At 31.6% G+C, this 13,368-nt stretch overlaps 2 protein-coding genes across 2 annotated transcripts; one reads left to right on the top strand and one right to left on the bottom strand.

The window, feature by feature from the left end:
• Nucleotides 1-1,047: 1,047 nt before the first annotated feature.
• On the top strand, nucleotides 1,048-7,025 carry LOC100788776 (conserved oligomeric Golgi complex subunit 8). Its single transcript, XM_003520034.3, has 11 exons — nucleotides 1,048-1,592; nucleotides 3,695-3,843; nucleotides 3,965-4,042; nucleotides 4,174-4,267; nucleotides 4,371-4,445; nucleotides 4,588-4,884; nucleotides 5,167-5,234; nucleotides 5,317-5,371; nucleotides 5,539-5,677; nucleotides 6,001-6,185; nucleotides 6,411-7,025. The coding sequence occupies exons 1-11, from the start codon at nucleotides 1,317-1,319 to the stop codon at nucleotides 6,735-6,737; spliced, it is 1,743 nt and encodes a 580-aa protein (XP_003520082.1). The 5' UTR covers nucleotides 1,048-1,316; the 3' UTR covers nucleotides 6,738-7,025.
• Nucleotides 7,026-7,910: 885 nt separating this feature from the next.
• On the bottom strand, nucleotides 7,911-11,851 carry LOC100815342 (GDSL esterase/lipase At4g16230). The gene is made up of 5 exons (XM_003519802.5): nucleotides 11,524-11,851; nucleotides 11,266-11,411; nucleotides 10,305-10,538; nucleotides 9,455-9,701; nucleotides 7,911-8,300 (listed from the first exon to the last, which is right to left on the bottom strand). Exons 1-5 carry the CDS (start codon nucleotides 11,774-11,776, stop codon nucleotides 8,071-8,073), a joined length of 1,110 nt encoding a protein of 369 aa, XP_003519850.1. The 5' UTR covers nucleotides 11,777-11,851; the 3' UTR covers nucleotides 7,911-8,070.
• Between the last annotated feature and the right edge of the window lie 1,517 nt (nucleotides 11,852-13,368).

Raw genomic sequence — 13,368 nt, 5'->3', positions numbered from 1 at the left:
CATTAAATAATTTAATAAGAGTAATATAATATTTTTATTACAATAAAATTTATTTTTTAACTCGAAAAAGTTAAATTTTCATTTTTTTAATTATTTTTTTATGAATTCTTTTAAGAAAAACCAATATGAAAAACAAACTTTTCCAACTTGAGATTTTAAAGAAATTAAAAATTTTCCTTATTCCAAATGCCCCCTGGAAGAAAACCTGTCCTAAAAAAAAAATTTCATTGGAAAAACCTCAAATTGAAGTTGTGAAACTTCATGTGGAGATTGATAATCTTATATTATTTTTTTATACAAGTCTTAAAGAGTTCTGTGTAGGATTCAAAGACAGAGAAATATAGAATGTAATAAAGGAAAATCAGTATATAAAAATTCACCTTTCTTCAGTGTAATATATAATGTTTTACTTTTTTAGTTTTTACAATTCAGTATTTTTTTTCGTTCTTACATTTTTATTTTATTTTCAGTCATTGCATGTTATATTTGATTTGCTTTTAGTTTTTAAAACATGCTAGATAACACTTTTAGAATGTTTAGTAAGGGAGAAATTTTTTGTTTCTTGAGATAGAATGAGAAACTTAGGAGGTGTATTGAATTAAGATTTAAATAAATTTTAAAAATTTCTTTTTATAAAAAAGTATTGTGGTATTCCATTAACATTTTTAAATAATATAAATAAATTTTATGTTATTTAATTAAAACCTTTAAATGATATAAATAAATTTGATGTTATTAAATTAAGATTTTTAAGAAGAACAACAAAATTTGGAGGTATTTAATTAAATTTTTTTATAACTTATAAAAAAGTTTTTTAATATTAAAAAATATACAACTTGTATGGATTGTTTTTTAAGAAAAATTTTGATAGATTTTATCAAAAGTATAAAATTTCTGTTAAACAATTTGAGTTGGTAGTTGGACCGATCATTTGGTTCGGAATGATCATGTTAAAATAGGCCGGTTTGGGGGTAAATCGGGCAACCCAATCGAATTTTTAAAACCTATTCCGCATAAAAAAAGAAAACAAAAAAAAATCTCCAAAAAACGTTTTATTAAAACGCAATAAAAAAAAAAACATAATTTGCGGGTACTAATTTGGTCTGAAACCAAAATGTTATCAGCTAACCCAACGCCATTAGTGAACCTTGAAACCTTAACAGAGTAAACTTGCTTGCAGCGAATCCAGATTCGGAGGAGGAGTGAGTGGTCCTTGTTGCTGATTTGGCAACAACAAATAAAGATGATAGTTTGAGTTTGAGTTTGTGTGAATCCAGATCTGAGTTTCATTTCGCAGTTTTGCGGAGAAGAGAACAATGGAGTCAGCAACGGTATCATCATCGGAGTCGGAGACGGCGCTTCCTCTTCCTCTGGCGTCGGAGTCACAGCAACCCTACGTCTCCGAACTTCTCTCCTTCACGCTCGATCGCCTCCACAAGGAACCCGAACTCCTCCGCGTCGACGCCGACCGCATTCGCCGCCAAATGCAGGAGGTCGCAGTCGGCAACTACCGATCTTTCATTGCCGCCGCCGACGCCTTAATCGCCATTCGCCAGGAAGTTTCTTCCATTGACAACCACCTTGAATCTCTGGTATTCTCGATTTCCAATTCATTTTTTTAATAATATTTTGGTTCGTATTAAAATTCATGCTTTATAATATTGTATTTGCTTATTGTTGCAATTGCAATCTGGAATTGGTTGGAGTGTGATTTTGCTTATGAGCATTTCGTTTGGTTGGGATAAGATCTGATTAGGCGATTGGGTTCAAATTCAATATTGTATTTTTTTAAGAAGGTTACTGATAGAATTGGATTAGAAAAGTAAAGGGCAGCTACGAAAGAATAATATTAGTATTGAATATCACTCCTTTTCCTCAATCTGAATCATCATGGTTACTGAACCTAGAAGAAAGAAAACTTGCAATTAGAAACAAGAATAATTGCAGAGATCAATCTCTCATAGGGAGATATACCCATCTTTAGGAGAGAGATATGAAATGCTGGATGGATAAATTGCAGCTGATAAGAAGCATTGTCAATCTTATTCAAAATCTGAAATGGGCCATATGTCCCAGGGCTCAGCAGCTTCTCATTGATTTTCTAAGCCAATGATCTACATATATAAGGCTGTAGTTTTAAGAAAAACCTAGTCTCCACTCTCCAAGCTGTTATTCCACAACTGCTATGCTTGATAGTTGGTACCAGCCATAGAAATAACCCAGTCCAAAAAATGTCTTTCTGGTCTGAGACAATGGTGGCGTGAATACCTTGTAAACAGACTACTTCTTGAAGGAAAACCTCGGCGACATCTCAGGCAATTAATTGGTTCAGGTGAGATGTTTAAAAAGTGAGCATATTCTGAGTCAATCCACCACCACAAAGAAAATGTCCTTGCCTTCCTTGAGCTTTGAGTAATCCCTCGATAAAATCCTTGGAAATGTGAGACCGTATGTGAGTGGGAATTAGTAATATCTGCAAGTGGTCTGCAGGAGATAAGGAATGACTTAGTTTGCGAGTTTTCTGATAAAGCCTGACCGAGGAAAGCTACTGGATGGTCTTCATGTAGCAAAACAGTCCTGAGCCCTTTATTCAATGCATCTATATGTAGAATAAAATGTTTTGAGAAATATGGTATTGTGAAAAACAGATATGTAGTCATTTCTGCCCTGGGATGAATCCATAAATTATTTAATGGGTGCTGAATACATCATAGACTATTAGTTATACTTTGAGAACAAAATAAAAGGTACGTAATGAAATTTATTTGTTATAATATAACAACTACAATATTGTTTAAAGAAAGTTAAATATCATATAACAATGAAATACTATTCTAGAAGTGGTGGGGATCATACATATGCTGTTGAAAAATTACTTTGTAAGCTACTGAACATTGACTGCTATAGTTTAGCAACCAATCTCTTGCACTTTCTCATTCAAAATATAGTTGTGGCCCCAGAGTTGTAGACAAAAAAGACATGGTGGAAGCTTTAGTGACAGGAAATGACCTCTGTGCTTTTGTGCAATCTTCAATAGAGACAATAATCTTGTGTAGTTCTCAAACTTCTTTGAGCAGGACACAAAGTCACAGAGGTGAAACTTCTTTAAGAAGCTGTAGCTGATGAATCCAAAATTTCATTACTCGAACAAGTTTCATAAATGAGCTGCTGGGCTTTGTAAACAGAAGCATGCTCTCTACTTGTTTAACCCAATTCATAAGAAGAGGGGGCCAACATGAACTGGGAGGGAGGGGGTTTCCAATACCCAAAAATATTACATATAGCAATTGTAAAAAAATTTAAGGAGGGGGAAGGCCCCACCTGACCCCCACTGCATCCATCTGTTTCTGTCCCATGACTCATATGATCTCTAACTAAATCGCTGTTACAATTGAGCTGATCCTGGTTTGTTTATAACAGAAACCAACCCAAGTCTAATCCCCCATGTCACCTTATCCCTCTTAACATTCACCTTTTTAATAGGTCCGCTAAGAGACTTCCCTAACAGACATGTGGAGAGATTAGCTGCTTTGCTGCTGCTTCAATGCTTTATCTTGTTCTTTGTTGTTTAATTTTCCCAGTTTTTGTGATGATATAATTTCCTTCTCTTTGTCATAAACTCATAATGAATTTCTTGTGTGCGTGTGTATGATTATAAGCATTTGTCATTGAGTATTTATCTCCTCTGTCACAGATAAATGAGATCCCAAAGCTGACATCTGGATGCACTGAGTTCATAGAATCTGCTGAGCGGATTTTGGAGAAGAGGAAGATGAACCAAACAATGCTAACTAATCACAGTACTTTGCTTGACTTGCTAGAAATTCCTCAACTCATGGACACGTATGTTAAAAAATATAGACTATTTAATTACACTCCTGGAATGTCCATGTACTAATGTTATTGCATATTATGATGATCACTTCCTCTGTGAGAAGCGTTGTAAATTCCTATATTTTTGCAGATGTGTACGGAATGGGAATTATGATGAAGCCCTAGATTTGGAAGCATTTGTTGGCAAACTTTCAACCATGCATCCAAAGTAAGTTTATATGCTTCTTCCATGCTGTTTACAATTAATATACCTTTAAATAGGATTCTTTTTCTTCCAGTTTTATAATATTATTTTATTTTTCTGTTCTTGTTACTAAAATGTTTTTCTTGGGTGCAAAGGTTACCAGTTATTCAAGCGTTGGCTGCAGATGTTAGGCTGACTACCCAATCACTTCTTTCTCAGCTTCTTCAGAAACTTCGCTCAAATATTCAGGTTTATACAGTGATTATATTTAATATGCAAAGAAATGCCACTTGATTTTTCTTGAAAAATGTTTCTGTATGTAGTTTCTTATTACTGTATCTTCCTTTGCTAGTTACCCGAATGCCTTCGCATTATTGGATATTTACGGCGAATAGGAGTATTTAGTGAGTATGGAATGCGTTTGCTGGTGAGGTTTAATGATTTTTTTCCATACAAACTTTCTTTGTCCTTGTTGCTTGTCTTTTACCTTGAAATTTTCAGTTTAGTTGCAGCTCCTTGGTACTTTTAATTTCTGGCTTCCATTTGACTCAACGGTTGTTTATTGTCAGTTCTTAAGATGCCGAGAGGCATGGCTTACTGGTATACTCGAGGATCTGGACCAGGCAAATCCATATGAGTACTTAAAAGGGATGATCAACTGTCACAGAATGCATCTTTTTGATGTTGTTAATCAATATCGAGCAATATTTGCGGATGACACATCAGGAAGTGAGGAAAATTATGACGGTGGGCTTCTTTTTAGTTGGGCAATGCACCAAATTACCTCACACCTACAAACTCTGAAAGTTATGCTTCCAAAGATAACTGAAGGTGGATCACTGTCAAATATTTTGGATCAGTGCATGGTGAGCTTTTACCATCTGATTCTGGTGATTCTGAAATTGGAAAGAAACAAGATATTTGCAAAGACTTAAAACATATGTTTCAGAAATGTGAACTACATAATTTATTTATAATAAATTTCTAGCAAACCCCCTCCCTGTGGAAAATAGCTCATAGAAAAAGAAAAAGGTTATTCTCTCTGATAGTCCCACTTACTAAGGTGAAAATCCATTTGGATGTTATATTTTAACTTATACCGCAAGAGGAAATTACACTTAACTTTCTTTTATTTTCTTTTGTAACAGTACTGTGCCATGGGACTTGGTTGGGTTGGACTGGATTTTCGAGGCTTGCTCCCATCACTTTTTGAAGAGTAAAACATGCTCCTTTTTGTGATCTATTAGGCTAAATTGTACTTAAAGCATTTTCTAATATATAAGATGGTTTCTTTACAGAGCTGTTCTCAACTTATTCTCCAAAAATATGAGTAGTGCAGTAGAAAATTTTCAGGTAAATGTAGTGAAGTTGAGATATTTTACATGCTAGTTACCTAGAATTGATTTCATGAATTGATCATTTTCGTTTATACAAACAAGTTAACACATCTGGGGACCTCCTTTCTTTTCCCAGCATGTTGCCTATTTTATGTAGTGATTATGAAATTGATTTGTTCTCAGTTGGTCTTGGATTCACATCGATGGGTTCCCCTTCCCGGAGTTGGCTTTTCTGCACATACTGTCGGTGATGAAAATCATGAGGATGTCACTCCGCCCTCTAATTTGATGGAGCATCCACCTCTTGCTGTTTTTATTAATGGTGAGTCTAGTAAATGTTTTCCTCTAGATATCATGAGGAAATGCTTACCCATTATTATCCTTTTCCTTTTTTCGCACATGCTAACGCACGTGCACACACTAACCTCTCATATACAACACTTGCATATATGGACCAATTACAAAATGGAAACTTTCTTGGTTGATTGGTCATGTTTCAAGAATCTTATATTAAACTTCAATAGGTTATGTTAATCACGTCATACCATGATGCTTTATAACGTATGCTTTGTTGCATATTCCTCCTTCCTCTATTCTAAACCCTTTATCCATTTGCATTAATATCTGTCTCTTTGATGGCTGCAGGTGTATCTGCAGCAATGAATGAGCTACGTCCATGTGCCCCAATAAGTCTAAAACATGTCCTTGCCCAAGAATTGATTAAGGGATTACAGGCTGTTTCTGATTCATTGTTGCTGTACAATACAACTCGAGTTCTAAGGTCTAATGAGTCAGGACTTTTCCTCTCACTCTGTTGGGCATTTATAGAGGTATTTTGTAACTCTTATACAATACAGCTTGATTGCTGATTCTCTTTGGAACTGATCTGCAGTCGTCAATAAATTACTCTACATATTGACTACTTGATCTCAAATCTCAGTGCAATGATGTCAGACATTTGAATTTATAACCCTGTGCAGACAACTAGCATTCCACCACTAGTTCAACCCCAGTTACTTTCTGTAATACTGATTACCTTGAAATTCAATTTATAGGCTGCCTATCCTCATTGTGCAACTTGTTTTGGGCGTTGCTATCTGGGTGGAGCAACTCTCATTATGGATGCAAAGAATGTATACAATGGAATCAGCCGCTTATTAGAGACTTCCTCTGCAAGAGAACTCCCAAAACCAGTGAACAATGTAGAATCCAAGAGCGTAGCTGAGAATGGCGAATCGCCAAAAATGGAAAATGGAGAAACACCTGATGCCAAAGAATCTGAAGCCGTCAATAGTGAAGAGGTGAATGAAGAAGGCACCGAAGAAGGCCCTACTTTGCAGACAGATCGGGAAGACACTAATCTTGAAAAGCCACTTGAATAATGACATTAGAGATGACAGTTTTTATTTTCTTGTTTATGATATTGCTCCCCATTTCAGTGTTTACATTTTTGCCTTGGTTTTATTCTTTGTATACTCGAAGACAGGTCTCGTCAGCTGTAATTATATTATTGGATTACATAAAATGAATAGGCCGTAGAAAGCATTGATTGTATTAGAGGAACGAAGAGGGTTTTTGGCAGATAGATTACTTGTAGAGATCAATTTTGTATTTTTGGGGGCATAATGTTTTCATACATTGTTAATATACGCTGTACGTTCCAAGTGCCATGCCATAATTCTCCTTTCGTTTATGTGAGCTTCGTCTTTGACCAACAACGGCAATTGTTGATAATCTAACATTGAAGAGACATTCCATCTTACGTAAGATTGGCCTTTCTTTGTTTGCTGCTCCTGAAATTCGGAAATAAAAGCTTTCAGAAGGTTTTAGGAACTTGTTACTCGACCTTTATTTGTAGTGAGTTGGTCGATTTTTTTTTTTGTTTCTAAGAGTGAACTTAATTAGTTCTTTAAACATCTAAAGGTAAATTATATTCTTTGTAATTATGGTTAAATCTAATCTTAATTTTTTTAAAATAGTCTTTGTCATAATATGACATTTAAACATGGTAAAAGGTGGCAAAAGGGGTTATTCAGCGGGTTCTGAACTATAACCGGTTAGATTTAAAAAATCTACATTTCATTTGTGCTCTTAAAATGAGGTTCAAGTTTGTTAAAAGCTCAGTTTTTGTGTTTTTAACGGACTAAGTTCATACCAGATTATATTTTATCGAGCAGGTTGGATCGTGATTCATTTTGCTATCTATATAACTTCGTATGTCACACAAAGTCACAAAACTGTTCACATTTTTAATACCATTTTAAGCTCAAGACTTCCGTGGTTGATCAACGAGTTCTGATTGTTTGATATCAAACAGTATCGACAATTTGTGGACAGAATCCATGTCCTTAATTTTGTTGCATATAAGCAAAGTAAATAAGTTATACGGTGGAAAATTAGAACAGACCAAATCGACGTCTTTACTTCCATTCTTCTTCTTAGTTCAATTTCAACACTAAACAAAAGACTACATTGTAATTTTGTTTTCAGTCAACTTATAAAATACTAAAATAATAGAAGTTTGACAAAAAAAGTTAATCACTGGATGCCAATTATAAATAGCAACTCTTATTAGCATATCATTAGATTATGCATGAGAATTTTTCTCAACAAAAGAAAAAAAGAGCCTAAAACCGGCACTAGTGAGAGATGCCAGCTACGTTATTTCACTTCAAATTATAGTAATTGGTTACTTATGTTATGGCTTAGACATGATCAATAGGAATAAGCTAGCTGACGTAAATTCACTGGAGTTACAAACTCTTTGTCTCCTTCAAATAATGTCTTAGCTGCCAACAAAGAAGCTATCTCAGTGGGATGAAACCAATCCCAAAACAAGAACTCATTGCGATTTGTGCAAAGATTGGCGTTTTGGGCTTTTATGCATCCACCTTGCCCATTCAGATATCCAATTCCGCAGCATGCTGACTGTGTATACTTCAACCCTACATGTTGGCCAAGATTGAAACGAAATTTAAATAATTGATACATAACTTCACATGAGAAATGTGGCAACACACTACCTTTAATATTCTCATCACACGCTTTTTTTATTAAGTGAAATTCACGTTAAAAAAAGGTGAATCTTATTTTCCATTTGATGGGTCCTATTCCAAATTAATGAGACCCACATGAATTTTTATTAATAGGAAAAGTGTGTTAAAAAAAAGATTACAAGAAGTGTTATTAGATTATTAAAGGGAGAAGAATTATTGCATGAGTTTAATGATTACAAATTATCAATATAAAAACTTGTATATAGTCAATTAATTAGAGATCACTGTTAGTATTAATTTTAAAATATTTATTGTAAAAATTAACCAACTTAATATATTATATATATATATATATATATATATATATATGATTTATAACTGAATGACAATGTAAAAATATTTCGGTTAATACATATTTTTATTTTTTTTATTCTGTACTTATGTATGTACATCACTGCTTAAATTTAAATTTTATTTCAAAAAATATCAACAGAAAATAGTATCAATATTTAATGGCACTACACATAATTCAAGGAATGATGTTTTTTTTCACCAATGAAAGTGTTTGTATTATTAATAGGTCAATATATGTCTCCACTTGTGTGAAAAATAATTTAGCATCTTTCGCAATAAATAAATTAATGGTATAAAAAAAAATTTAACAAGTAATATATCTTTAAGTGAATTTATGTTTCTTATAATTATGATAAAAATAATAAAATCATTTGTTTCTTATGAATGGATAGGAGGGAGTATTTTACAACCCTCCCAATTAGATCAATTCGATTAACTAATTAACTAAAAGTTTAATCATGATTCATTGATCATATAAAACTGTCATTAATCATAAATTTCAATTGATATAATTTTTAAGATGATTTTAGAAAAATCAACAAACTTATGTTAAAAAATTATTTGTGATTAAATAATAGTGTAAAACTATACACCCTCATACATAATCCTTTTTTTTCATTAAGTAAACAATCATCTAAAAACCGAACAATATAGAAGTCATGGGACGAGAGGATCATTAGATAATAATAATATCACTAGATTGAAATTAAAAATAAAAATAGTGTGAGGTGCATAAATGTGGTGCTTACCGAAGGACGATGGACTCTTTAACAAGGTCGAGGTCATTTCAAAAGAGTTGCCAAGTGAGTACTTGAACCCTTTCAATTCTGAACTCAACTTTTGCAGAAGAGCTTGTGTAGCTAAATAAAATGCAACTGCAAAATCATTCAGTGGTTCCACGCACTTCCCTCCATTGAGAGAGCTTACAGCAGGACAGCAACCTACGGTTGCAACGCTTATGATGCCAAATTTCCTTGCCCCCAACTCATATAGTTTCTGCAATTTAATCCCAATAATTAATCAACAATGTCTTCCTCACTTTATTTTTCATGGATCAATGTTAGACTCAATCTCCTTAAATAAAATTTCAAATTCAAAGTTTTGTGGATAAAAAAAAAAACACTTAAGTGAAAGAAAAGAAACTTTTCACACATCATCAGTCAAATTCTCTTTGACGAAGATTAATTATCGATAAAATTTATAAATATTTTTTTTTTAAAATAAATTAAAAATAATAGATATTTTATACTAATAACATAAAAAAATGGACAAGTAAATTAAAATATTATTCTTTTGACATACCCTTTTTATGCAGGTTAGATTTATAGTAAGACTATTTTATGTTTGTTTTTTATGGTCAAATACATAGAATTTTTTTTATGACATTATATAAAATATTTATCAATTTTGTTAATGATTAATTTTTATAAAAAAAATTGACCATAGGATTTTTTTTAATTATATTTTTTCATACAATGTTCGAACTAAAAATATTATTTAAGAAGATGAAGTTAAGTTCTAAGACTAACTACATGTTATTACGTGAATTTAAATTAATACTATAATTGGGTGATGCAAGAGTAGTTTAAAACTACGTACCTTTATATGAGAGTAATATGTGAGTTGTACAACAGCTAAGTATTCTTCTGCGCCCAAATGAATGGAGCCACTGTCGTTACGTGCATAATCGAAGATGTCGTTGCTTCCAACGCTAATGAGAAACAAAGCCTTGGAAACAAATTTAGCAGCTTGTGCATGTCCCAACATCTCACTGATGTTTCCACCAACCGATGCAAATTGTTCCACCTGCCTTTCAAAGAAAACCACTTCTCCCTACAAAGATCAAATTCATGTCCCAATAAGAAGTATGTATAAAAAAAATTACTTATTGCGTACAGAAATTTGTAATGATTTTATCATGTTAATTATAATATGCTTTGATTCAAATCTATTTTCACATACGCTCATTTCCAAATTAAAAAAAAAATAGAAAAATTTTTTTTATCATGTTTTTTCCCTTATTCTTTATCAATTTATAATATATTTTTTTGGACGAGATATGTCGTATATCTTTTCTACCCTTCTTCATTTTCACGTTTTCACATCCTCTTTTTTACTTTTAACCAAATTTTCCCCCTTTATCGATACTATTTTAGATTGATCACTAAGAAAATAATTAAATTTACAACTACCGAAACTCTTCACGGCATTAAGTCTATGTTTTTCTGAATAAAAAAAATTAAGTCTATGATTTTTTTATGCTTTTTTTTGGCAGAGTTTTGAGGAATAAGTTTATGTTTTACTAACGTTGTTTAAAAATTAATGGTAACGATTTAATTTTCGTTTAATAAAGGTTATAGTGCTAATGAATGCTATCTTTTAAACCCTAATGAATGCTATCTTAACTCTTGTAAAAAAAAATGAATGCTATCTTAACACTTAATACTTTGCTTGTAAAAAAAAAAACACTTTATACTTTTTGTATGTTAGCAATAGCAAATGACAATTTTTCTTGGTGATTATATAATAAGCTAGGGAAGAGCAAAGATACGTTACTTACCCATTCTGAGTGCCCTGTTTCTCTAAGAATTCCAGATCCCCCTGAAGCAAAATTTACACCCTTCAGAATGTTCTTCTTTAGGCTGTATTGGTCTTTCTCCAAAGTTAAAAATGGTGGTGGGCTCTGCTTATAACCGAATTGTCTCGCTAGTTTTCACAAAACAAATACAATACAAGAAAATATTGATTCAGTAAAAAATATAAACGTACAATATTCCATATAACTTAGATGAAAATTAATTCTTAAAATGTAATTTACCAATTTGGTCAGCAGTGTTGAAGCCATTACTAAACCTTCCTGTGGGAAATGGAGGATAAAAATCAATGCCATTGTAGGGGAAGTTGGCCTTTGCTTTAGAATTAAGAAAGTTGTTGGTTCCAACATCAAAAGTTGAGTCTCCAAATATGAATAATGTTGGTGCATAATTAGTCCCATGAGCTAAGCGCATGGCCAGTGAAAAGAGAACAAAGAAAAACACCAAAGGATAATTATTGCTGGCAAAGGATGCCATATTTTCTATGCCTTAATTACACACCCTTGTGAGAGAATATCACAAGAGTAATTAGTTTCTAATCTCTGGTACCAAATGCAAAAATCGTTGAGTTTATATAAAGTGGTACACGTAAAAAAAACCCAAAAGGGCAAGGTTAAAATTATTGTTCATTGTCTCAAATAAGTATTATAGGATTATATAGAAACAAAGACATCGACATGGCCGACCATTGTCCGCCCTTGTTATAATCAGCAGGAACCGATCAAAGCATATATTAATGCAACCTATTTGTTTGTTTGTTAATGTTACTATTATTCTTTGTAAAAAGTATAGTCAAAATATTGTTTCACAATTTATCTGTTTATATGGATAAAACTTAGATACAATTTTATATGTATTTTTAGTATTCTTTTTCAATTAAAATTAGGATTTTATCCTGATAATTTGAGTAATAAAAATTTAGTAAATTTTTTTATCGGCAATAGAAAATTTATGGTATAAATATACAATATCACTGGTATAAAAAAAGGCAGCTAGAAGGGTTTCTTACATCAACACGATGACTATCCAACATCAGATAATATTGTTGTAGTATAAGAAAAAAAACATTAAAATAATAAGATTAATTTTATAAAATTTATTATTATTTATTTATTAATTTTTATTGATCTATATTAAAATAGTCTAAAATAATAAAGGATCATAAATAAGCAATAATCACCAATTCAATGCCAATAAAGCCCCCTCTACGTACCACCAGCGTGAGTCAACAGAAATACATATCTCAAGAAAACACAAAATCCCCTTTCCAAAATCATACAACACGTGGCCCACCATTAAATATTCTTGAATTCTAAATAAAAAAACATTATCTTTTATAAGCAAAAAAAATTATATTTCACAATTATTAAAAAAAATTAATTTACTTCATTAAACTGTGACATTTTTAACTGAAAAATAAACAATTTTTAAATAATCCTTCATTGAAACTTAATATTAAGCATAAATTATCTATTAAATGAAGAAAAAATAATCAAAATTTAATTATAAAAGAGAAAAAATGTTTTTTTTTTTTGCTTATAAAAGATAAAAGAGGAAGTAAATTACAATTTTGGTTCCTCGACAATTCTTAATTCATGTTTTTTTATCTTCCTTTTATGTTTTCACGATTTTAATCCCCTGTTTTAAAATATGTAATTTTGGTTTAATATTCAATTTTGCATATATTTTTTTCCTTTTATTTTAATCCAATTAAACTATAAACTTAACAAATTCACTTGAGATATCATAAAAATAGAATTTAATTAATTAAAATATAAAAATAAAATAAATAACTTCTGAAAAATTGAAAATTGAACTAAAATTATAAAATTTTTAAAATAGTGGAATCAAAATCACAAAAATAAAAGCAGGAAAATCAAAATCATAGATTAAGTATTATAAGAAACCACAATTATAATTTAATAAAAATATATATAAATTTTATCCTTTATTTGTTTGATGCGGATAACCGTTTAAAAGCAAAAGTTAATTAAGCGGCGACATGGGTCTAATGCCAAAATTTGGTAATACAATTTTACTAAAGAGAATTTATGACGTACCTCACTGCC

The sequence above is a fragment of the Glycine max genome, chromosome 2, assembly GCF_000004515.6.
Source record: "Glycine max cultivar Williams 82 chromosome 2, Glycine_max_v4.0, whole genome shotgun sequence".
In the NCBI taxonomy this organism is placed as follows: Eukaryota; Viridiplantae; Streptophyta; class Magnoliopsida; order Fabales; family Fabaceae; genus Glycine; species Glycine max.
The sequence above is the reverse complement of the archived record's forward strand: the minus strand, read 5'-3'. Positions and strand labels throughout refer to the sequence as shown.